Source organism: Bos indicus, chromosome 19, assembly GCF_029378745.1.
Source record: "Bos indicus isolate NIAB-ARS_2022 breed Sahiwal x Tharparkar chromosome 19, NIAB-ARS_B.indTharparkar_mat_pri_1.0, whole genome shotgun sequence".
Lineage (NCBI taxonomy): Eukaryota > Metazoa > Chordata > Mammalia > Artiodactyla > Bovidae > Bos > Bos indicus.
The window spans coordinates 28410621-28435550 of record NC_091778.1 but is presented as its reverse complement, the minus strand read 5'-3'; the positions used below and the strand labels follow the sequence as shown (position 1 = coordinate 28435550).

General features: G+C 52.5%; 2 protein-coding genes across 3 annotated transcripts; both read right to left on the bottom strand.

Moving 5' to 3' along the window:
- Positions 1-684: 684 nt before the first annotated feature.
- On the bottom strand, positions 685-21176 carry POLR2A (RNA polymerase II subunit A). The gene is made up of 29 exons (XM_019980972.2): positions 20705-21176; positions 13825-13957; positions 13568-13704; positions 13290-13463; positions 12842-13123; positions 12368-12529; positions 12051-12271; positions 11748-11880; positions 11150-11274; positions 10846-11056; positions 9823-10032; positions 9570-9738; positions 9287-9381; positions 8936-9139; positions 8585-8807; positions 7984-8167; positions 7443-7614; positions 7243-7348; positions 6952-7157; positions 5626-5850; positions 5239-5485; positions 4844-4944; positions 3927-4031; positions 3655-3837; positions 3231-3434; positions 2892-3078; positions 2669-2782; positions 2372-2521; positions 685-2269 (listed from the first exon to the last, which is right to left on the bottom strand). Exons 1-29 carry the CDS (start codon positions 20795-20797, stop codon positions 1113-1115), a joined length of 5913 nt encoding a protein of 1970 aa, XP_019836531.1. The 5' UTR covers positions 20798-21176; the 3' UTR covers positions 685-1112.
- Positions 21051-24891, bottom strand: SLC35G6 (solute carrier family 35 member G6). 2 transcript variants are annotated; one of them, XM_070773001.1, is made up of 2 exons: positions 24095-24891; positions 21051-23609 (listed from the first exon to the last, which is right to left on the bottom strand). In XM_070773001.1, the coding sequence occupies exons 1-2, from the start codon at positions 24095-24097 to the stop codon at positions 22596-22598; spliced, it is 1017 nt and encodes a 338-aa protein (XP_070629102.1). In that variant the 5' UTR covers positions 24098-24891; the 3' UTR covers positions 21051-22595. The 2 variants fall into 2 exon arrangements, with proteins under 2 accessions (XP_070629102.1, XP_070629103.1); XM_070773002.1 differs by having other exon boundaries at positions 21051-23860; positions 24095-24155.
- Between the last annotated feature and the right edge of the window lie 39 nt (positions 24892-24930).

Sequence of the window (24930 nt, the reverse complement as noted above, 5' to 3'; positions counted from 1 at the left end):
TATCAGCAACTCCTTTAACTTCAGCTTTAAAAAATACCATAGTATTCATAATCTCATTGTTGGTTTGAGGCCAAAACAAACACTGATCAGAAGTGACTTGAGAACCCTCTAAGAAAAATACCCAAAGAAAATATGCCTCCTGGTGGCGATGGTAAAGGGTAATAACTTTTTTGCTTCTGTACTACACCTCTGTGCTTTTCTAAAATCATGTTGTTTAATTGCTAAGTCGTGCCCAACTCTTTTGCCACCCCATGGCCTATCACCCACCACGGTCCTCTGTCCAGGGAACTTCCCAGGCAACAATACTGGAGTAGGTTGCATATCCTTCTGGGTATCTTCCTGACCCAGGGATTGAACCCTTGTCTCCTGCATTGGCAGGCAGATTCTTTACCACTAAGCCACCAGGGAAGCCCATATAGTATGACGATCAGTAGAACTGCTGAAAAAGATGTTATGTCAATATTGTTTTAAAGCAGGATGAGGCCTATTTGTTCGACCCCAAAGCCAAGACAGAGCAATGCCTGGTGCACAGTTTGTTGGATGAAAGAATGTACTGTCTGCGTTTGGTTCCTGCCCCTGCCCATTAGCAGAGATCAGCCTTGACACTGGAAATGCAACAGCAGCCCAGGCAGGGAGTTGAGCCTGGCTGTTCTTACCTCCTGTTAAACCACTCAACAGACACACTTTTGGTCAAAACTAGTAAACTTTATTTAAAGTTCAAAAAATAAAATAACAGACAAAAGGCAGCTTTCGCTTTGTTCTTCCCGAGGATCAGATGTGACGACCCAGAGCTGGACCTACCCCTAAGAAGTGAAAATACCCTTTATCCCCAATCAAGCCACAGCGGGAAGGATGTCTGATTTGGGGACAGGCCTGGGGTACTGGGGCAGGAAGGAGACCACCACAGAGGGTGAGTGGGTTCTGCGATAGCACAAGTAGAGAACAAAACAAAATCCCCAGCAGAAATGGGTCTGGAACCTCAACAGGGGACGGTCACAAGGAGCTATGTACAAGGGAGCCAGACTGGGGCTGTACCCCACAGGGGAGCGGAGCGGCAGGGTACCTCAAGGCCGCCCTCCACCTAGCCAGGTGCCGCTGCGCACAGCTCACCCTCAGTTCTCGTCATCACTGTCATCCGGGCTGATGGCTGGACTGGTGAGGCTATAGGTGGGGCTGGTGGGCGAGTAGCCGGGGGAGGTGGGCGAGTAAGTAGAGCCTTTGGGGGACGTGGGGGAGTAGGTGGGGCTGGTGGGTGAGTACTTGGGGGAGGTGGGGGAGTAGGTGGGGCTAGTGGGTGAATACTTGGGGGAGGTTGGGGTGTAGACAGGAGAGGTTGGTGAGTAAGTAGGCGATGTGGGTGAGTATTTTGGGGTGGTGGGTGAGTAGGTAGGGCTAGTAGGTGAGTACTTGGGGGAGGTGGGTGAATATTTGGGGCTGGTAGGTGAGTACTTGGGGGAGGTGGGGGTGTACTCTGGTGAGCTGGGGCTATAGGAAGGACTGGTTGGGGTGTACTTTGGTGAAGTCGGGCTGTAGCTGGGCGAGCTGGGGCTGTAGCTGGGCGAGCTGGGGGTGTAGGTGGGAGACTGTGGTGTGTATCGTGGGCTTGAAGGCGAGTAGCTTGGCGAGGTTGGGGAGTAGCTGGGTGAAGTCGGAGAGTAGCTTGGAGAGGTTGGGCTGTAGTTGGGGCTTGTTGGTGTGTAGTTGGGACTAGTAGGTGAGTAGCTCGGTGACGTTGGGCTATAGCTGGGTGATGTTGGGGTGTAATTGGGACTGGTTGGAGAATAGTTAGGACTGGTGGGTGAGTAACTTGGAGAAGTTGGAGAGTAGCTTGGCGATGTCGGTGAATAGCTTGGAGATGTCGGTGAGTAGCTGGGCGAAGTGGGCGAGTAGCTGGGCGAGGTGGGCGAGTAGCTGGGTGAGGTGGGCGAGTAGCTGGGAGAGGTGGGCGAGTAGCTGGGAGAGGTGGGCGAGTAGCTGGGTGATGTGGGTGAGTAGCTGGGTGATGTGGGAGAGTAGCTTGGGGAAGTGGGAGAGTAGCTGGGAGACGTGGGTGAATAGCTGGGAGAAGTGGGTGAGTAGCTGGGAGAGGTCGGGGAGTAGCTGGGTGACGTGGGGCTGTAGTTGGGGCTGGTTGGAGAGTAGGACGGAGAAGTAGGGGAGTAGGAGGGGGAAGTGGGGGAGTAAGAGGGACTCTGGGGTGTGTAGCCTCCAGGGGAGCGGGGCTCATAGGCAGGCGATGTCGGGGAGTAGCTGGGAGACATGGCACCCCCTGTGGGAGAGAAACAGAGAGGTGTTAAGTGATGAGAGATTCATCCAGAAGGCAAGACCAACGAGAAAATGAACTTGGCCTTGACAGACAAGGACCACTCACCTGGTGAGGGAATATATGGGCTTGAGGGGCCTGGGGAGCCCGGGGAGCCTGGTGTGGGAGACCAGGCCGGGGAGTAGCCAGGGCTGAACCCGCTGGCATCTGAGGCAGCACTGGGAGAGAAGCCTGCTGCTCCCGGGGTCATCCCGCTCCCTGCAAAGAGATAGACGTTTGTTAAAACCAGAGCTGGAGCCCCACATCTTCCCAGAGCTCCAGGGCCCTGACATGGGAACCCCTCACGAGCCAGGCCACCCACCCTCTGAACCACCCAGAGGGCTGTCTTCCCAGGCAGCCACTCACCAACACTGGGGGACCAGGCGCCGTAGGCTGGGGTTGCACCCTGGTTCCAAGGTGTCATGGCTGGAGAAATTCCGCCCATGGGACTGGGGGCTGAGCCGAAGAACATGCCGGTGGCTGCAGAGAGGCACGTGGTGACTCGTGAAGAAGAATACCCGGGGCCTGGCTGCCCTCCCACCCAAGGCCTCCCTGCTCCCACCTCCACCTCGCAGACCCTCATACTCACGTCCGGCAGCCCCCAGGCCAGGGATATTGGTGGGGATCTCCATGCCATACTTGCACTTCTCTGCATCGAGCAGGAGGTCAAAACAGCCAGTGCCAGCCGGAGCCAGCTGGCCCAGCATGATGTTCTCGGACACCCCCTTCATGGGGTCACTCTCTCCGTGCGCAGCTGCTTCCATGAGCACGTCCACCTAAACCTCGGAAGAGGGGGCACGCTGTCACGCCCCACCCCCCAAGTCCCACCCAACAGAGGAGGAACCGCACCAAGGCCCATCACTCAGCTGAGGCCGCCCTCCTCCCACAGCCAGCCCTCCTCCCCACCTACTCAGAACGTCTCTCATACCGTTTCCTCAAAGGAACACTTCATGAGAGGTCCAGTGTCCTGGCGGTTGACTCCGTGTCGAGTGATGGCCATCAAGTGGCCACGACAAGTCATGGTGTCACACAGGAGAGCCAAGTGCCGGTAATTGACGTAGGAGCCGTCGAAGGAGATGACGTGGTACAGCTCCCGCTCCAGGGCCTTCCGTACGGCCTCAATGCCCAGCACCTGGCATGCAGATGCAGGGGAAGGCTCAAGACCCATTAACTCTGCTCTCCTCCCACTGCTACCAGCACCCAGATCCAAAGTCAGGAATCCATGAAGCCCAAATACAAAAGTGGATTCAGGCATGAAACAACCAGATCAGAGAAATGCCCTGAAGGGAGACCACTGCCCGAGACCCAGGGGGTCCAGAAGAAGAGCGGGGTACTGGCTTGCAGGGGCTCACCGTGAAGATCTCCACGATGTCGTTGGATGTGGTGCGCACAGGGTCCACATCCTTCTCACTCAGCACGCGCATCAGGCTCACGCCGTCCGTCTCTAGGATCCACTCCTGCAGGGCCTTGAACTCCCCGTCCTCTGTGATGATGATCTTCTTCTTGTTGTCAGTCTGCGGCAAGTGCATGTACACCTGGCAAGGGGCAGAGCAAGCTCAGGCTGGGCGGGTGGCGGTGGGAGGAGGGTGCAGGGCTGGACGCGCAGTGGGCATGGCCAGCTGACCTTGCTGATCTGCTCTATGCCCTGCAGGGTCATATCCGTCAGCATGTTGGACTCGATGCAGCGCAGGAAGACGTCGTCATCCATCTTGTCCACCACCTCTTCCTCCTGCAGCAGAAGCGAGTCAGACCTCTGAGAATCCTCCATCTCCCCTGGCCTCACCCCGGACCACAGCCTGAGCTACAGAGCTGAGCCTGGCCCAGACCTACCTTCTTCCTTCCAATAAGGTTACTTTCTAATGTGTTTTTACCATGGTATTAAAGAAACCTCAGAGAAGATAGCCACACCCTACCAGCCTGACACCATTCCCACCCTCTGGGCATTCCCAGGGCTGGAACCAAGCACATGGTGCCTCCACTCTCGTCCTGGTCCTTGTCGCACACCCACCACCCACCCACCAATGCCTTGACGTGTGACCCCATGTAACAGAGGTGTATCGTCCTCGCTCAAGACGCATCCACATGTTACCACTCTCCACTAGTTCACATGAAGCTCTGAGCTTTTATTATTAAAAGCGCCAGGCATCCACATCTCCCGAACAATCTTTTAGGAGCCATGCCCAGGAGTGAAGTCACTGGTCAAGCATTTTCCTGGGTCTCATTACAGGACTGTAACCCCACCTTCCCAAGAATGCAGCCGTTCCTACTGTCTGCCTGCCCTCGGGGAGGAGAGAACCAGGTGACCGGGCCACGGGGACAGCCCCACATCAACACCAGCTGTTTATCCATGTGGCACTAATTCACATTTGATAGATTTTTTGCTGCTAGAACTTTTGAAAATCATTGTTAGCCACCCTCCATCTCTGCTTCAGATGGTGTGACTGGCACTCGATGCTGCCTTCATTTTAATTTCCATGGTCAGGAACCAGATTTAATGGTTTCCTGTGTCTGACACAAAATTTCTGCCTGGGTCCCCTTTACCTCTTGCATCTTGTTTTCATCACTGTTCATGATGCGGATCCGGAGCACTAGCTTCTCTGCGTTATCATCATTAAAGATGCAATTCAAATCGTCACCAAAACCTGAGGAGAATGAGTGAGGAAGATGGCAGCTGCAACGCTACGTCCATTCACGGTGCCCGCTGTTCTCCCCAGGGGGCTCTCCTTTGGCTTCTGCCTCCTCATAGAACCCTTCTAGAAAGAGGGTGGGGAGAGAATGAGAAGAACCTGCAGTGCAGAAGGGACCTGGAAAAGAGGTGCCCTGGGGAAGTAGAACCAGTGCCTGGAAGTTGGTGGATTTAGGCAGCATGTCTGGGATGAGCGTGCAGGGACAGGATGGGGAGCGAGGGGAGCCCAGGCAGGAATTTCTGGCCTCACCAGCATTGATCTTTTCGGCAATCTGCTCCATGGTCAGCTTCCGGTCAGTCATGTGCTTCCGGTCCAGCTCCACCCGCAAAAGCCAGGGGGAGATTCGGGCCACATCAAAGTCAGGCATCTCATAGTAGACATTCACCCACTCCTGATCCTCGGCCACCACTGTGCTCTGAGGGTTGGGGTCATAGTAGATGGCCGTGTTGGCGGTCACCTTCCTCAGTGTTGTGTGTTCCAAGCGGCACAGAATATCCTGGAGGAAAGAGGGATTCTTGACATTCAGGTGGCTCTGAAGGCCTCTTCAAACCCCTTTGGAGAGGGAATTCCAAACCCTCATTGAAAGGAAGGGGTCCCCTCCTCCTCCCACCCAGAAACCCATTACCCAAGTCCCACCTTGGCTCTCTCCGCATCTCGAGCAGACTGGCCCAGTAGGAAGACGGTAAGTGAAGGGGTCTTTGGCTTCTTGGAAATGTTGATCAGCTCCTTAAGTCGGGGCACACCCAGAGTCACGTTCTTGGCGGACACACCAGCATAGTGAAAGGTGTTCAAGGTCATCTGGGTGGCAGGTTCTCCGAGGGACTGTGCAGCCAGAGCTCCCACCATTTCCCCCGGATGGGCCTGGGGATGATGGGGAGAAAGAAGAGCTGCTCTCAGAAGAGAAAATCCGCCTGCTTACCCCAACCCCACCACCCCCAGTGAACAAGAGTAAGATGCAGTCAGGGCTGGACAGAAGCATTTGGAACAGGGAGAGACTTAAACATGAGAGTCTCTTTGATCATCCCGTTCCTCAGACAGCATTTCAATTTACACACGCCATTCAGTGCCTGATGGGCTGCACACCCAGGAAAAGGGACTATGCCATCTAAAACCTTCATTTTGAGAAGCACTTGCATGCTAATTGTGAGGCAAATATTCACTTGATAAGTCTTTTAATCACATACCATAAATGATAATCTTTTAATTGGAATCATACAATTTGAAAAAGCCTTTTCAAACAGGCTTTTTTGCTTAGTAGTACTATCATTTAAGGTTGATCATGGACTTTTTACGGCTTGACAGCTCATTACTTTATCACAAAATAATATGCTCTCGTCTTGTTTATCCTCCATCAATGGATGCACATTTAGGTTGTTTCCATTGCTTGGCTGTTATGAATAAACTGCTGTGAACACCTGCAGCAGGTTTTTGTGTGGACACATGCTTCTTGGGTTTGTCCCTAGGAATGAAATTGCTGGGTCAGATGGTAACTCTATGTTTAAACTCTAGAGAAACTGCCAGACTGTTTTCCAAAGCAGTTGCAACACCCCCTCCAGCAGTGTACGAGAGCTCCAATTTCTCCACCACCCTCACCAACACTTCTTTACTTTTTCTTTTAGTCATCCTGCAGACATGAAGTGGAATCTCACTGTGGTTCTGAGTTGCATTTCCCTGATGACTAATCATGTTCAGCATCTTTTATGCATTTACCACTTCAAGACTCAGCACTATCTCTGCAACATGCAACTAACACTAACAATCCCTCCTCTATGAGGGTCATCTTAAGACTCCTGAGGAATACGGAAATAAAGCCCCCAACACAGGACCTGGTTCACAGCAGTGTCTCAATGAAGGAGAACTCTATCAGGCAGCTGTGGGCAGAGGTGGGAGGTTCTCAGAGCCCAGAGAAGTCAACAGGTCAAAAGAGAGAATCGAGGCTGGGGTGAGGAGTACAGGACTCACAATGGCTTGGTTGAACTTGGACTCGATCTCTCCAAGAAGCCAGTCGAAAGCCTCTCCACTGAGCCGGAATTCCTCGGCCATGCGGCGGGAACACAGCGTGGACCGCAGATGGATGTTAAAGAGCAAGGTGGCGTTCTCCTGGGCCTGCCGGCTCAGGGGGTCGTCCCCATTCACAATCACCAGCTTCTTGCTCAACTCCTTGACTCCTGGGGGCCAAGCAACAGATAAAGAGCTTGTAGACCGGGACTTGCCAGCAGAGCCTGGCCTGGTGGCTCCGCGGCAGCTACTCACCCTCTACCACCTTGATGGGGTGCAGGTCGGAGGGAAGGCGAGGGTTGATGTGGAAGATCTTCTGAGCATTCCAGATCATGCGCAGCAGGTTGCAGGGGAGGACAACCTAGGGCAGGAGCGCAGGGAGGCAGGACCCCAAGTCAGGGCCAGCTGTGCAGGGCCAGCCCCTCTCCAGCCCAGCCCTTCGTACCCACACATACCTTGCTGTCGCCAGTTGGGAAGATGACTCTGAGCACCTCCCGGTCCTCACGCATCCGCTCAAATTCTCGTTCTAGCTCATTCTGAATGTGTGCGTTGCTCAGCACATCTTTCACCAGGTCTTCCTGCAGGGTGCGCCGCAGGGCCCTCTCATTGGTGTAATCAAAGCGGAACCTGCAGGTGGCAGGGGGAGAGTCAAGGTGCAGATCCCAGCCAGAACACGGTGTGGCTCCTCCTACGTGCCAGGCTGTGAAGATCTTGGGAAGGAAACAAGATCCAGAGCCAAGGCTGTCTAGCAGCCCTGAGCTTTTGCCCGCCCTCCGGGCTTGCTCTGCACCAACTCCACTCTCAGCTCTCTGCCCACCCTCTTCCATCATGTGGCTGCTGCCACAGAGGTGGGGAAGGAGCATGATAAGGTTAAGGTTCACTGCAAGATACGGTCAATGTGATCTCACCTTGGGGGGGGGGGTGGGGAAACAGAGACTCCTACAACTCTGGCCCTGAGCCCCAGGGGCAAGAACCACCCGCCAGCTGCCTCCTCACTTCTTCTCGAAAGCCTTGTTGGAAGGCTTGAGGGTGGCCAGATTCTGGAACTCGACACTCTCGCCCGCCAGGCCATCCTCGCCATAGCGCAGCTGCACCACCTGATTGATGGAGTTGCGCACGGTGGCGTCGTACTTCACCATCACCGACTCCATGGACTTTATCAGCCGCCGCTGGATGTATCCTGGGAGCAGAGAATCAACTGAGGGGCCCGGAGCAAGAACAGGAGCCTCTCTACCTTAGGAAGAGTGCTGCTGGCCACTCTGGTCCTCAGGGGAGCCAGCTGGTGGCCCCTCAGCCCCAAGGTCTCCCAGGGAAAGCCATGCCCACCACCAGATGCAACCAGGGCCCAGTAGAGACTCCGAGGAACCATCCCCACGTGACTTGTCAGGAGCAAAGAGCCTCAGGCTCCATCCCCATGACATGGCATGCCACAGCGCAGCCAGGTCTGCCTAACTCGACCTTTAGTCTCTGCTCTTTCCAGAGAGGCCAAAATGACTTCCCTGGAAACTGAAGACTTCAGCCTGAGAACTCTACTCAAACCCCCACGGCTTCTCTGCCTAGGCTTCTCCCTTGGACTGGCTGGTGGTTGGGGCCTCACCAGTTTCAGCAGTCTTGACAGCTGTGTCAATCAGCCCCTCACGGCCCCCCATGGCATGGAAGAAGAACTCAGTGGGCGTGAGGCCGGCCAGGTAGGAGTTCTCCACAAAGCCTCGGCTCTCAGGCCCATAGTCATCTTTGATGAAGTGAGGCAGGGTCCGGTGCTTGAATCCAAATGGGATCCGCTTGCCCTCCACATTCTGCTGCCCGACAACAGCAATGACCTGGGGAACAGAAAAGCTGGGCTGCATCCCCTCCCTCGAGTTTCTTGGTGCATCCCCCTAGCAGCACACCCCTCCATTTCTCCTCCCACATCCAAGGGACCCTCTGCTGGTAAAAAAAGGCTCCCCACCTGGGAGATGTTGATCTTGGAACCTTTGGCCCCAGACACGACCATAGACTTAAAGTTATTGTATTCAGACAGTGATTTCTGGGCGGAGGAGCCGGTCTTATCTCGGGCATCGTTGAGAATGCGGTTCACCTGGTTCTCAAACGTCTGCCGCAGGGTGTTCCCTGGCGTGGGCTCCAGCTCGTTGTTATGTGCCTTCTCAATGACCTGGTGCAAAGAAGGAGGTGCAACTCTCAGGGGTACATCGACCTCTACTGGTCCCTGTCCCTCCCAGCCCCATGTCCCCTTCACTCCTCCTCAGTTCAAAGCCACTGGGAGCCCCTGGTTCAGTGTCTGCCCAGCCTCCGCTCTCACCTCTATTACATCCTGCTTGGCCTTCTTAATCGTGTTCTGAATGTCTTGATAAGTCTTAGAATCAGCGATGGAGTCCCCAATGCCAATGGTATGACCTGGAAATGAGGAGAAGCATCAGCAACACCTTCTTTGGGCTCCCAAGAAACATGAGACGGACTCACAGCCAAGAGCATAGATGGAGGGAACCAAATCCAAGAAGGGAAGAGAAGGGGAGTGGAGAAGAGCAGTCAGCAGTGAGAGGGACAGGATTTGTAGACAGAATTTGGTGGAGCCCTAGACTTACCCTCAATGAGGAGCCAGTTGTTGATGACAGTCTGAATGTTGGAGTAGAAGAGGCGAGTGATGTCGTGACCCATCTCAAGGTAAGAGATGTGGACCAGGGAGCCGGCTGACGTGCCCAAAGACTTCTTACACAGGATGCCCATGATCAGCTCGCCATTCTCCACCACCACCTGCAGACAGCGCACCGTTCACAGCCCCTGCTGGTGCTCCCGGGTCTGAAGCCCTGCCCGTTACTTCAGGAAGCCAGGCCCCACCTTAGTGTCCCCGGGGGAGATGTGCTTGTAAGGGCCACTGTCCTCATCATCAGGGTGGGTGCTATGGGTGCGGATACAGTTGATGTGGCCGGGTATGATGAGGGAGAAGATCTGCTTCCCCGTCCACAGGGGCCGGGGCTTCAGGATGGCTGGCTGTGGGACCTTCCCGTCCCACGTGGACAGGAACATCAGGAGGTTCATCACTTCCCCCTGGGAGGAACAGAATGAGAGAGACAGGAAGTCAGAACTGCAGGCGTCCACGCTTGTGAATATCAGGGGAGGCCTCCCTGCCCAAGGGGGAAAGCCAGATTTTGGAGGCAAAAAAATGGCAAAGGAAGTCTCTGCCAAACTTTCACTGAAAAAATTCACTATGATAATTCAAAATTTCGCAGTCATTTTTTCTTTAAACAGTAACTACAAACTACTTTAAATAATTAGAAAATAAAGACAAAAGAAAAAGAAATCGAATTTTAACAAAGTCTTATTTCTCTCTTTGCCTTTACTTTCCAGAAGATATCTGAAATTACATGACATTTTAAGGAATTTAACATGGAACTAAGGCCATGCACTGTTTTTGGCCTTGATCTTTGCTAAACCCGTTCCATTGTCTCACATACAGGTCTGCTGCTGCTGCTGCCGCTAAGTCGCTTCAGTCGTGTCCAACTCTGTGTGACCCCATAGACAGCAGCCCACCAGGCTCCCCCATCCCTGGGATTCTCCAGGCAAGAACACTGGAGTGGGGTGCCATTTCCTTCTCCAATGCATGAAAGTGAAAAGTGAAAGTCAAGTCGCTCAGTCGTGTCCGACCCTCAGCAACCCCATGGACTGCAGCCTACCAGGCTCCTCCGTCCATGGGATTTTCCAGGCAGAGAGTACTAGAGTGGGGTGCCACTGCCTTCTCCACATGTACAGAACAGTGCAAAGAAAATCAGCAGGTCACTGCCCTTCCCCCGTCATTGCTGTGCTGGGCCCTGCCCACCCAGGTCAGGTTCTCCCCACCTCCACCTGTCCCAGATGACACACCCGCTCCAGGAAGACATCCCTCTTGGTGAATTTGCGCACTGCAGTCAATGTGTCCTGCACAATGCCCATGACTGGACGATTGCTCTGGGGGGTGACAATCATGCGTGGCACCATGGCCAGCTCCTGGATCTCAGCCCGTGTCTCCAGGGACTGTGGCAGGTGCAAGTTCATCTCATCCCCGTCGAAGTCAGCATTGTATGGAGTTGTCACGCTACAGTGAAAGAGGAGGGTGAGTCGGGGAGATGCTCCTGTGAAACCCAGGGAGCAGCCCAGACCCACCACCTCACTCAGCAGGCGGACGGACCTAAGATTCAAGCGAAAAGTGGACCAGGGCAGGATGCGAACCCGATGACCCATCATGGACATTTTGTGCAAAGTTGGCTGCCGGTTGAAGATAACAATGTCCCCATCACACATGTGCCGTTCCACCTGGGGAGGTGAGAGGCGGGAGAAACCTCAGTCAAGGAGGGGTGCTGAGAATGAAGTCATAGTGGACCTGAGATACTTGAGACAGGCGATGCTGTGATGTCATTTCATTTAAAATGCTTATTAACCACCTGCTTTGGGCCAGGTCCTAGGCTAGATTCCAGGTTATCAGAGAAAACGAAGACATGATACCCAAACCTCAGGGAAGTCTGCTGGGGGAGAAAACCTCAAGGTACTCTGACCATGAAACCTTCTGCTCCAGGCACCCCCCCACCCCCGCTAATCTCCCTTTCCTGCCATGTGTCCTTCATGCTACCCGTGGGTTTTTGTGACCCCCCATCCTCACTGCCAATGTCAGCAGCTGGCAGCTCCAAGCTTGCCTAGGACAGCAGGAGTCTTTTAAAAAGACACAGATGCTAATAAACAGGATAGCCTCAGCCGGCCCACTCCAGCCGGACCCCCAGCCCGTTACATGCCTTGTAGCCAGTCTGCAAGTGAAGGTCACTGGGCTTGGGGTGGAAACGCAGGTCAATCCGATCACCGTTGTCCCGGATAATGTACTTGGCTCCCGGGTACTGGCTGTTCCCCCTGCGCACTAGTTCCTGAAGTCTAGGGAGAGAGGTGGAATGAATAAATCACTCTCCAAAAAGCCCTGTCGTCACTCCTCCCCCAAGGCCACAAGTGGCACTTGAATGTCTCAACTTCAAAGCTCTCTAGAAGTCAGGAGAGCACCGCTGTCTTCCTGGCCCCTCCAGGCAGGGCTTCTGAACTGAGCACACCTGTCAATGTTGAAGGGGGTGACGATCTCCGCAAAGGTCATGTTGGCGGCAATAGAGCGTGGCACGCCGACCTGGTCAATGGAGAGGTTGGGGTCGGGGGTGATGACAGTGCGGGCTGAGAAGTCCACCCGCTTGCCCATCAGGTTCCCACGCACACGGCCTTCCTTCCCCTTCAATCGCTGCTTCAGGGACTTGAGGGGACGCCCAGACTTCTGCATGGCCTGTGAGGAGACAAAGGGCGGGGGGCACCCCAGCAGTCAGCACTGGCCCCCACCCCTTTCTCCCAGGCTCCAGGCGCGGGGACCCTGCTGACTCACACGAGGCAAGCCAGGCAGCTCATTGTCCACCATGGTGGCCACGTGGAACTGGAGGAGCTTCACGTCCTCGGCAATGACATGGGCAGCTGCACCGTTCTGCTCATTGCGCCGAAGCTGATTGTTGATCTTGACAATGTCGGCCAGCTTGTGGGTCAGGTCGTCCTAAGGCAGAAGTCAGCACTGTCACCGTCTAGCCACCCTGCACGTGCCAGCATACAGTGTCTCTCACCCCTGCCCCCTACCACCACCCTGGGTGGCAGCTCTGGGCTCTCGGCTCACAGATCCAGAAGCACCTTGAAGGGCTTTAACCTCCTTAAGGGGCTCACTAAAGGTCATACGGCCAGCAAATGGCAGGTTTCTTCAGGCTAGGACGATCTGTCTGGCACCCCACACACCTTCCCCACCCCACCCCCAACACACACCTTTGCCCAGTTACCCAGCCTAGCTATGAAGTGGGGTCCCACAGCTGCCGACCTGGTTGCGGGCAGAGCCCTGCATCACAACAGCGGGCCGCACGGAGAGCGGGGGCACAGGCAGCACAGTGACGATCATCCACTCAGGCCGGGCGTAGCGCGGCTCCATGCCCAGGACAAAGCACTCCTCGTCGGAGATGCGCTTGAAGATCTCATGCACCCGCTCGGGGCTCAACAGGATCTTCTTCTCTTGAGAGTCCTCATTGACATGCTTCCATTCGGCGTATAGCTCCAGGCCAGAGCGCCGGATCCGGGGCTGGTACCGTCCGCAGCCACCGTGGCCCTACCAATGGGACAGAGAGGCCATGAGAGCCCAGAGGGTGGGTTGGCCAGCCCCTCACTCTTCTGTGACCTTCAGGTCCTGCCGCTTCTGCTGCCTTCTCCCCTTTTTACCCCCAAGACCACCCTGCCCCTCGCCTGCTCCCAACAGTCTAGGCAGCCCCAGCTACCTTTTCTTTGGTCAAATCTTCATCGCCCTCAGGCTGCTCCACACCAAACTTGTTGTCCATCTCCTCCCCGCCCTCGCAGATGTTTTTGCCCTTGCAGAGGTCATAGACGTGTGTGAGCCGCTTCTTGGGCTGCCCCTTGGACTTAGCCAAAATATCCTTGATCTTCGGGTTGTTCTGGGAACAGAGCAGACACAGTGGGGTCAGTTGGGGCTGCTCCCCTGCCTCCCCACCACCCCGCAGCAACCCTTCCCCCAGGCCAGAGCCTGTCTCCCACTCACAGAGTCCACAAGCAACTTGGAGCAAAAGAAGCAGACACAGCGTAAAACTTTCATGGTCTTGACCAGGAAGCCAACGTGGAACACAGGCTTGGCCAGCTCAATGTGGCCAAAGTGGCCGGGACACTCTGTCATGTTTCCTGTGGGAAAACACACCTGACATGTTCCTTCCAGCACTCACCTCAGAGACCAGGTCTCTGTGCTTCCACCCTCACCCCACTTCTCTGTGAGGTCAAGCTTCTCCCTCCCTCCACGCTCACCTGCACAGGTTTGGCAGCGACCCGTCCTCTCAATCACCCCCTGCCTCGGATCCATCAGCCCCCCGAGCTTGGGGCGGCCTCCCTCGGTTGTCTCTGGGTATTTGATGCCGCCCTCTGTCACAGACATTCGCTTCTGTGGAAAAGAAAGGCCAATATTGAACTGAATGCCTCAGACTTCATGGCTGGGGAGCTCTATACTGAGGCCTCAAAGGACCCCAAACTACTTACAAAAGAACTAAGCAGGTTTAGCTTGGAGTGAGAGGAGTGGGAGGTCAGTGTGTGTGATATTTGATTCTGAAAATGCCAAAGTCAGATACCACAAGTCAGAAGCTCATTCCAGTCACCTTCTGAGTGAGACAGGGCATGCAGACCAGTGTGTGCGCAGCTCTGGGCTCCACACACACTATTCATTCCTCTGGGATGAATTCTAGGCCACTGTCATCTATAGAATTTAACCGCAAAAGAAATAAAACTGCTTCAAAGGGGGAAAGAAAAGGGAAAAAATCAATGTCTTGTTTGTTTCCCAAAGCTGAAACCAAGGCCAGAATTGGGGTCCCTGGCAGGAACTTCCCCGTATGGCCACCACACCTTGACAGCCCAGGTGTGCTGCCCCAAGACATGCCTTGTCAACTCTAACCTCACCTCCTAAAGTTAGGCACTCTTTGCCTATATCCCTGTCACCTCCTCTTTCTCAAGGGCTTGGGCCAGCCTGAATCCCTTCTATGTTCAGACATTTTAGGATAAGACAGAAGAAGGCGGCACTAGAGCAAAGGGTTGGTGAAAATTGTCTGGAGCACAGAAAATTTTCAGGGTGAACCCTGGAGCCTCAGGAGATGGCTTGAGGGTTTCGGCCTTTGGTGAGAATCCTGGGGAAGGTACAGCCAGGACTCAATGGGATCAATTCAGTGGAGGAAGGGGAGAGAAGGCAGAGCTCAGAAATAGGTACAACTTGAGAAGAGACTTTTGCTCTGAGCTGTTCAAGGAAACCCATGGCAACTTTTCACACACTGAACACCAGAAACTTTAAAATTAGTTAAGCTTTGGTCCACTAAACTTCCACAGAGAAGAACTCAAAAGAATTTAATAAAAGCTTCTAGTTTGAGTGTCAACTTCATGCCAGGCACTAAACATACCTAATGTACCTTGTTTGTCTAACCCTAACCACTAACCTGATGTAAGTGAATTCCTATCTCTTTGACATGAGAAACCTGAGGCTATATAGTGACTGCCCAAGGCCTCAATCTTAAGGAGCCAGCAGAAGTCAAATCCAGCTCTCTCTGATTCCAAACATATGCTCATCATCCTACGGTACTGCAGTGGAAACAATTAAACTCAAGGTCACCCGGAGCATGATTCACCACAGCCAAGACAACCTAAATGCTCATCAACAGATGAATGGCTAAAGATGATGTGATACATATATATAATGGAATATTACTAAGTTATGAAAAATGAAATAATGCCATTTGCAATAACCTGAATGGACCTAAAGATAATCATATCAAGTGAAGTCAAACACTGAAAAACAAATACCGTATGATATCACGTATATGTGGAATCTAAAATATGATACAGGGACTTCCCTGGTACTCCAGTGGTTAAGAATTCACCTTCCAGTGCAGGGATCACGGGTTCAATCCCTGGTTGGGAAACTAAGATCCCACATGCTGCCGGGCAACTAAGCCCATGCACGCCAACAAAGACCAAAAAGTAATAATTAAAAAAATAAAAGACTCAGCTCAGGCACTACTTCTTCCAGAAAGCCTTTACACAGCCTCCCCAGGCAGACTGGTGCCCCTCCCATGCTTCCACACCCCTCCATCACTGCACATCTCATAACACAATGAAGTTATCTACTGGGGCTTGTCTTCCTCATAGATTCTAAGCATCTCTTGGGCAGGTAGCATTCCTCTATTATCCTGATCATGTGAAACTGATCTAAACTGCTTAGGACCCTCTACTGCAGGGAAGTGCCCTCAAAGAACTTGAAAAGAGAAAGGTTGTTCCCTTATAGTCAAACCAATGATCCTCTCATAATGAAATCTGATTAGCCACTGCTGGGTTGTGGTCTACAGATACAGGGCTAAGAGGTTCTGAACATCCACAATGCTCATCCAGATGACCTGATGAAATCTCAAGGAGACAGGTCCTGTGCTGACTAAATTCACGAAGCCAGACCCCATCAGCTGCATCGTGTCTCGTGAGAAACACAACAGAAGTGTTTGCTTGCCTTGAATCAAACACAACGAAGCAGGAGCAGGCCTGAATCTGGCTTCCAGAGGTCACTAGAGACAGGCCCAAAGGAAATCACACTCAAGGCTTTACACGCCCCTCTGCTCCAAGTCCATGCTCACCAAGCCAGCCACCTTCTAAAGACTCCCTCTGCCTCCAGGCATTGAGAGTGGGCCAGGGGCTGTCCTGGAATGTTCTGGACTAACCCCTCTACCTAAGTTATATTTTGGATTACACACAAAATACTTCAGCCCCCAATCCTTCATCCATCGGTTCGCACTGCCCATATGGTAAAGGTTTGACTTCCAAGGGCTCAACACTTCTGCTCCAACTACAATAGAGTTCTCAAAGTTCCTTTTCTTCACATGCTCTCCTTTCCAGCAAACTTATTCTCAAGGCCCAGTTCAAATGTCACCTCTTTAGAGAGCATTCTCAACTCTTCCTAGCCTTATCTACACCCCAGCAAAGTTCTCAGCCCAACATTAATTACTTGTTTACACATCTGTCTCTCCCACTGGACTGTAATCCTTGAGGGCAAGGATCATGTTTCATTTGTTTGGTAAAGTAACCAGCACAGGGTAGGGGCTCAGTGAACACCTGCTGCATGTATAGGAAACCCCTCACTGAGTTATAAATAATCTGAGGACCAGGATAACCTTCTGATTCACCCTTGTAGCCCACACTCCACCTAAAAGAGTCTATTACTGTTTTAAATTCTTCCTGGAATAAGTTGGAGTATCAACAAATTGACCTATACTTTCCATGGTGGACAACTACTTTTAATGAATGGGGGCAACGCCTTCAAGTAATCAGGAGCCCACTTCCCTGGACTCTGTACAAGCTTTGCATAAAGCCTCAGCAGCAACCCTCCTTGCTTCCTTCCCCTCACTTGGCAACAGCCAAAACCTTCCTCAAACAGCAAAGACTGCTGTGTCTTACAGTCAGCCTAAGAGCCCTGTCTATTTCAACACATACACTACTGTCAAGATGTCTAGAAAATAGTTACCTTTAATACCATCTGTGCCCCAAGAGGCTTCTCCAGGCCTAGGTGGAACTTTGTTATTCCCTCTAAGATGAAGTATGATATAAATGGTAAGCCGGTAAGCCTTGCAAACCAAAATCAGTCTCGGAAAAGCCTACACACCAGAGATGATGCCTCGTGTGAAATTTTGTGAACAGCCTTCCATGCTTTTCAAAAAATACAAATATATTCCCATTCTTCCATAAACGGAGCTTCATTCTGCATACTGTTGAGGAACCTTTTCCTTTTTCCAGATTCCTAAACTTTAGCGGTTCACAATGCCCTTACTGCCTCACTACCTCTCACAGCCAAAAGAGATCCACTTGTTAAATACCCGGATCCAAACAACCTAGTAACGATTTACATGAGAGCAATTTAACAGCCCTTTGAAAAAACAACACACAAAAACTGAGACAAATTTTAATGTATTAAAATAAAAATAACATTTTTACTTATAAAATGACATTTTTACTTATCCCAGAATAATCACAATTACTTATGACACCTGTTGCACACCATGCTTCTCAAATCTTAGAATCAGACACCACTCTTTTCTAGGGTTCCACACTGATTCTTGCCCAGTATTTAGCCACTGCTAAAACCCCAGCTTCACAAAGATATGACGTCATCGAAAGGGATCTGGCGCCATCTAATGCTGAAAAGAAAGCTGCCCAATCCAGTGGTTCCCAAGCCATCAGGCAGATGAGCTCTGCTTCTCCTAAAATTTAAAAATCTCTCACTGGATCCCTGTGGGTGCTGCGGTGCCTCAGGAGTTTTCGAATAGGGAGTTAGGGGACTTAACCTATTAAAAAAGTCTTATTCTAATAAAGCCTGTATTATTAAATAGAATTCCTTTTAGTAAATACGTGACTTATAATTTCAAACAGTATCGTTTAGAAACAATGTTGCAGTAAAAATCCTTCTATGTGTATTTTTATGTACCTGTCCAACTATTCGTTCACCCATTTATTCGAGTAACTTTTACTACATGTCTATTATGTGCCAGGCACTATTTGAGAGGCTGGAGGAAGAGAGGTGAATAACAAAGTCGTACATGAAATTTACATTCTATTCAGGAAGTAAGAAACAAAAAAACTAATCCTTTCAAGTACTGACCAGCTATGAAGTAGAAGAAAGTCAAGACGGGGTTAGAGAATGCAAAAAGATGCTACTTAAATAGGGTGGTTGGGGATCAGCGGCTACGACATCTGAGCAGAACACATACTGACATAAAGGAACAGACCTGCTGAGGTCTGAGCAATGTTTTTCTAAGCAGCAGGAACAGTGAATAATAAAATCCCTGAGGCAGGAATGAGCTCCTAGTTCTGGATCAACCAGCAGGTCGGGGAAGTTAAAGAGCAAAAAGGAGATTTGGAATGAGATGGAGAGGTCAGCAGGGGTCAGAAAGCACAGGCTCTCACAGAACAGAGTAAGGAGTCTGGATCCTTTGAAGAGAATTCCATGCAGGGGAGAGATAGATTAAAAGATCTCTCTAGCTGCTTTGCAAACTCTAACAGAAATAACTAGGGTCTGGGACTACCGTGGCACCCCGTGGGAAAGACGATGGTGGGGTGAACCATGGTGGCTGAGCCAGTCATGAATGATTGGATTCCACCACATTTTGAAAGGCAGAACAAACAGACTGGCAGACAGACTGAGCAGAGGCTGGGAGAAAGGGAAGAGTCAAAAAGATGGCTTTTGGGTTTAGGGCGGGAGCCACTGGAGGCACTGTGGAGCCCTCCCTGCTTGCTGACCCAGGCAAGACTGGGGCAGGGGCATACTTGAGGAGAGACATTAATAGTCTTTTATTTAAGGATAAATGTTTAGAAGTGCAGCACTGGGCCAAATAATATGCATATTAAACAATCCATACTGTCAAGACTGTCCTCCAAGAAGGTTATACACCAATCTATCCCTACCAAAAATTGTGTAAGCATGCCTATTTCCCAGTGCTTTTGTCAACAGGGGAAAATCAGGTAAGAAAAAAAAAGTTTGTGTTTAATTTGCATATTTCTATTAGTAAGTTGAATATTTCTATTGGCCATTTGTACTACTTCTACACACTGCCTATTCCTATCCCTGATCCTCTTATCTAGATTTGTGCCTTCCTGAGTTCTAAGTGTTCCTTATACATTAAGGAACCTAACCTTGTCCCTCACGTTGCAAATACGGTTTCCCAATCTGTTTTTCAGCTGTTCATGGTGTCGCTGACAAACAGAAGTGGCTCTTATTTTTAAGTTTGCCTTGCTCTTCTTTGTAGATAAAATGCTTAGCTGGGTGCCTATCACATAACAGGCACTCAATAAAATTTACCCATAATTCACTCATTCCTACTAAGGGTTTTTCCCCCTGGTATCATCCTCCAAAAGCTGTCTATACTTTTTGAGTGCTTTATAGTTTGGTTTTTAGAAGTCAACCTCACTCCATCTGGAATTTATTCTGTGTGGTCTGAGTTCAGGACATTTTAATTCCTGGCACAACTTTCGTATAGCCCCTGCCTCTAGCAAAATTGTCTCCATCACAGAGCTATTCAATTCCTTTCTTTCCAGCTCGCTGGCTTCCTCCAGTTCGTTCCACAAAGGAGTCGGATTCGCCCATAGCCCTCCCTCCTCCCTGGTCCCTCCTGCTTCCACTCTTAGTCCTCCCCAGTCAGTTCTTCATACAACAATCAAACTAGTAATTGTTTTTTAAATGTAAATTTGATATCCCTCTCCTGCTTCTCCAATAGCTTCCCATTGAAAACAAAATGAAATCCGGATTCCTTACCATGATTTACAATATCCCACCTGGCCTGCCCCACCTCATGCGTCTCCAGTAACGGTTTAAAAATACTCTCCTCACCATTAAACCCCAGCCACCCCTGGTCACTTTTCAGTTTCCAGGGCACACCCTCCCTCAGGCCCTTTGCACTTATTCTTTCTTCTGCCTGAAAAGCTCTTGTCCGAGAACCTATGGCCTAGGAGACTGGCTGCTTCTCATTATTCGGGTAATGTCATCTCAGGCCTTTCCAGACCCTGACACCACCCCATCTAAAGAAGCCTCACCTCATTCATTATCCATCGCATAACACCGTTTCACTTTATTCAAGGCACTTGCCCTTAACAGAAATATCCTGTTCGTTTTTTCGTGTTTATTGTCTGTCTTCCCTGCCCCTTCTCAAAGAAAGTGCTCTAGATTCTAGAAGATAGGGTCCTCGTCTTTCTCAGTTCTGTATCCCCAGCGTCTGTTCTGCCTATTGCGTAGCAGGTACTCAGTTAATACTTGTAGCAGGGGGAGGGAAAAAACTGGGGGGCTCGACTTCTCATCCAAACTTGTAAAGACCTCTTAGCATTCGTGTCATCTCATTTAACGTTGGTGACTGCGGTGTGGAGCCAATCACCCCCCTTCTCTCCCTCCTGCTCACCCTCTAGCCCCTCCTGTTGCCAGGCCCCCAGCTCGGACACAGCACTAAACTTGCTGACCCCCTAGGAAAATTTAACTCTGGCTAGCCGAGGCTGGACCCAGCACTGCCTTGGCGCCACTAACCCATCCGGTCCCCTTGGAAAGAAGTGCCAAGTTTCCACGGCTATCGTCAAGCCCCGCCCGCCACGCAGGAGGGAGGAGCAGTGGGAGGGCAGAGCCGCTTACCAGTTCATCCGGACTGAGGACTCCGAACTGCACTCTCTTGATGGTGCGCAGCGGGCATGCGCTGTCCCCGGAGGGGGGGCCACCCCCGTGCATCGCGGAGGCAGGCGCGCTGCGCAGGCGCAAACCTCAGTACAAAAAGCCTGCGCCGCCTCCACCTAGGCGCTCAGACCCCGTCCGGGCGGCCGCCGGGAAGGACCTCCCCGAGTTGGGAGGAAAAAGCCGGAGGAGGGAAAGGTGGGGGAGGGAAGGAGGCGGGGAAACGAAAAGGGGTGAAAGGAGCTCTCCTTCGCCTTTCCGGAGATTTTTTCCGTCTCCCAAAAAGAAAAAAAAGAGGAAGGGAAAGGAAAAGGTTTCGGGGGAAGAAGAAGAAAAAGGGAAACGAATAAATAAGTAACCGGGCTCCTGAACGGCAGAGGTTACGGCAGTTTGTCTCTCCCCCTTCCGGGAGCCGCCTTCTTCTCCAACCGTCCCGGCCGCGCTCTCGGCGCTTCTGAGGAGAGAACTGGCCGAATGACGCCTTTTATAGATTCGCCCCAGCTTCCCCCGCCCCTTCCTTTCCCGCCCTCCTTTGCGCTACGGGGCCGCCTGCGCCGGCGTGCACGGGGCGCGCGCTCGAGTCGTTTTAGTCGCTTCTCAGCTCCCTGGCTGGGTGACCTTTTGAAATGACGATGGGGAAGGGAACTTTTTTACCCCACCGCCTCCCTTCGTTACTCCCTCCAGCACCGAGGTTTAAGGTTTACAGATTCGCGGATAAATATAGGCCAGTTTTATTCTAGTTTGGCTTGTGGTTTCATCTTTAGCTAAAGTTTCTTATTAATACAACCCCCCACGCTGGAAAATGGTCTGTTCTGAGAATCGGTAATGAAGGAGGCGGGGCCCGTCGGATCCTCCCAAGTGGCTTCCCGGAGTGGGGGAGTGCGGGGGCCATTCTTGGTCATGAATATGCAGTACGCTCTGAATATGCAAGAACAGATCAAGATGGCGAGGCCGATTGCTGGTCCGGAAGTAGCCGATAGCTGTCGAGCGGCCTCCTGGGACGGGTGGGCATCTCCTGGCCTCTAGTGGGGCGCTGTATGGAGTTCTGGTTCTGGGTCCCCGACCTGAGCCGCTCAGAGGCCTCAGCTCAGGGGTTTGCTCCGGAAGGACGTTGGCCACCGCCGTCCGGGAGAGATCACGGGACCGCGACAATCCAAGAAAAGCAGATTAACCATTGGGCGGGACACAGAAGTCCTGAGGGACTACGGGTCAAGGCATCTGAACATTAGGAAATCCTCCCCCTTCTAGAACATTTCAAAAATAAGATGGGGCGGAGGGTGCGGGGATCCCAGGGGATTCTCCAAGCCGGGGAAAAGGGGGGAGTAGGACTTCCACTGTCCTTCCAAAGCAGAGATGACACCAACTGCACAGCCACATTCAGAGTGATTCTTGTTTGATGTCAGTATCACGTCACCACCCCAAGGTGGGGAGGCATAACCACGAGGAAGGGAAACCATCGCTCAGGGAAAGAAAAGCACACTCCCTTCCCCCAGCGCAGCTGCTTGCTCCGTTTGCCTGAAAGCCCCAAGCACTCCAGCCCCAAATCTCTTCTCTCTGCTGCCCAGGGAAAAATCCTCTCCGTGGTTCATGGCCTGCCTGCCTCAGCCCCTTCCTTGGACCTGCTCCTCAGACCTCCCTTCAAGCCCCAGCCTAGACTACAAATATGTTGGTCTCCAGGCTTATTCCAAGACTTATCAGCAGTCCCTCTCCACCAAGTCCCCAAGTCATCCTTGACTCGAAGGGATATCCCTCTCCCACACCAGTTCTTTCCTAGTCACTTGTTCTCCCATGTTTGTATTCCAGTTTTTCCTTCTATTTACCCAGCCCCCCCACCCCCAGGCTCTCAAGTTGGATCTCACTCCTCCACCTGCCCTTCCCTCTCACAGCTGAGGTTCTGGGCAGTGATAATGGCAATGCTGCCCAGAACGACCCCTGCCCCCATGATGTCAGAAGGTGCCACGGTCTCATAGAGCACATAGTACTGCAGCATCAAGGCCACCACCACCTCAGAGTGCAGGACGGCACACACCAGGGCGGGGTGGGCCTTAGTGACCGCATAACTCACACACACAAAGGAGACCAGGGCAAGGATCCCCACTGCCCCCACACAGCTCCAACTCAGAGGATCCTTGGGCAGCACGGGGGTCTGCAGCATAAAGAGGCCTGGCACAGAGCCCACCAGCCCCACCAAACCAAACAGGAAGGCCACTGTTGGTAGGCAGGAGGGAAAGTCCAGGGAGCGATATACCAGGAGCCCCAGTGACAGTGCCAGGCCACCTAGGAAAGCAAGCACATAGCCTAGGGCAGTGTAGAGGCCCGTGGTCCCCTCCTGCAGGGTCCCTAGTCCAGGTCCCACAATGATGATGAGTCCCAGAGTGCTGCCCAACAAGCCACACCAGTCATAGCCGCTGAGACGCTGGCTCTCGAGGCAGAGGGCGAGGAGAGCAGAGCAGACAGTGGAAGAACCTTTGCGGACGGTGGCAGCGTTGCCGGCAGGCACCACCTGAACTGCACTGTAGGCACATCCGATGCTGAGGACGTTGAGCAGGGCATGAAGGCAGGCCCGGCCCCGGACATCGGGAGGTCCTAAGAGGGGGTCACCACGAAGTTTAAGTAGCAGGGCAATGGGGAGGTGGAAGAGGCATCGACAGATGAGCAGCTCCAGCGAGGGAAAGTGGGAAGCCTGGTAAGCCATACGGGAGAAGGGGCCCACGAAGCCAGCAGGTAGGCCCCCACCCAGCAGGGCCACGAGCAGGCCCTTGGTGGCATCAGAGGGCCGGCAGCGCTGGTGCGATGAGAGACTGGGCGGAGTGGAGGGCGGTGATGGCTGCGTGAAGTCAGGCAGGTTGAAGTAGGGGTGACTGCCAGCCTGTTAGGGAGAAAGGAGCTCGGGCATTAGGGCAGCCATAGCCCAGGGGACATGGGGCAGGGCACATGCCAGGCTGAGCTCTGGGACCCTGTGGGACAGTAGAGGGGTAGGCTGTCTTGCTGAGGAACTCTTGGGAACTAGTCAGGGCCTAAAAGATGGATGAGGTGGTACAGTGTGGGCCTTGAGTCACTAAAGCAGGAAGCGGGGAGTGAGCAGTCCTGGAGCATCGTGTTTCTCGGGGTAAGTTGTTCCTGGTTGGAGAAAAAGAGGACCCAGGGATGCTCTGTCAGTTTGAGGAAGGGGAGGCAGCCTCAGGTGCTGTGTGTCTGTGTGATGTCACGGGTTCCAGGGACATCTAGGAACACCGTGATGAATTTCACTTGTGGGCATCTAGGAAAGCTATGCAGTCTCAGGGAAAGAGGGGAAAGGAAGCAGCCAGGAGCTACAGGGAAGGGGGGCTCTGTTCCCCTGCCCCCAACACTCACCATCTTTCCTTGGACTTCCTCCTCTCCTCCTGACTCAGGGACCCTGGGCCCTTCAGAGCTCCAGCCATTGTGACCTGGTTGGAGGGGTTCTTCCCTAGAACCTTCCTGAGGTGGGGGTGGAGGTTCTTCCCTGGAACCTCCGTCAGGTGGGAGTGGGCCAATTTTCTTGTTTCCAATTCTGCTTTATTTCTCTGTGACTCTAAAGTCTGTCTGGTTCCTTTTTTCCTCTTTTCAACCATGTCTGTGATGAGACGTCTTTGGTTTTTAGTTAATTTGTCTTGCCCTGTTTCAGAAAGCTTTTATGGACAGCACCTCTGAGGGTCAGCTCCTGTCTCCTGAGTTTGGAATTTTTGAACAGCAGGGAGGAGTCTTCGGGACTGTCCCTCTGGAGTTTCAGGAATGTGTTTCTCCTCCCTGTGCTTCCACCTGGGGTTGTTGGTGCTGTCCCCAGGAGGTCCACACCAAGGCCCCTGCATTTACAGAGTACATGGATGTGGTGTTTCAGTCTCTGGGAACAAAATAGCAAGCGGGTGTGTTTGTCTGCACTGGTAGTCATTTAGGTGTACCTGTTCTGTAGGTCTGGCGGGGGTCCCTGGGCATTTCTGGAGAGGGAGCGGGTGTGGGTGTTTTTCCAGGGCTGTCCCTGTGAGTATGTTGAGCTGGGTCTGCGGGTCCCACTGGGCCTGATTGTGAGCCTGCCACGTTGTGTGCCTGCGGAGAGGGTGTGCATGTTCTAGGCTGTGTGCACCACTGAGTGAAGCGCCGCAGGGGGGCGGGAGGGGAGGGTAAGCCCCTTCCCACAGTATAGTCAGTCCCGCATACCGGTTTGGTGCCCA

What these genes read in the sequence shown, in the direction of transcription:
- POLR2A (XM_019980972.2), bottom strand. Translation starts at nt 20,797, where the DNA reads ATGCACGGGGGTGGCCCCCCCTCCGGGGACAGCGCATGCCCGCTGCGC. An exon ending in GGGATGTCTTCCTGGAGCGG is followed by an intron (nt 10,033 to 10,845) that starts GTGTGTCATCTG and finishes TGTTCCTCCCAG; the next exon opens with GGGGAAGTGATGAACCTCCT. An exon ending in TCCCAACTGGCGACAGCAAG is followed by an intron (nt 7,349 to 7,442) that starts GTATGTGTGGGT and finishes CTCCTGCCCTAG; the next exon opens with GTTGTCCTCCCCTGCAACCT.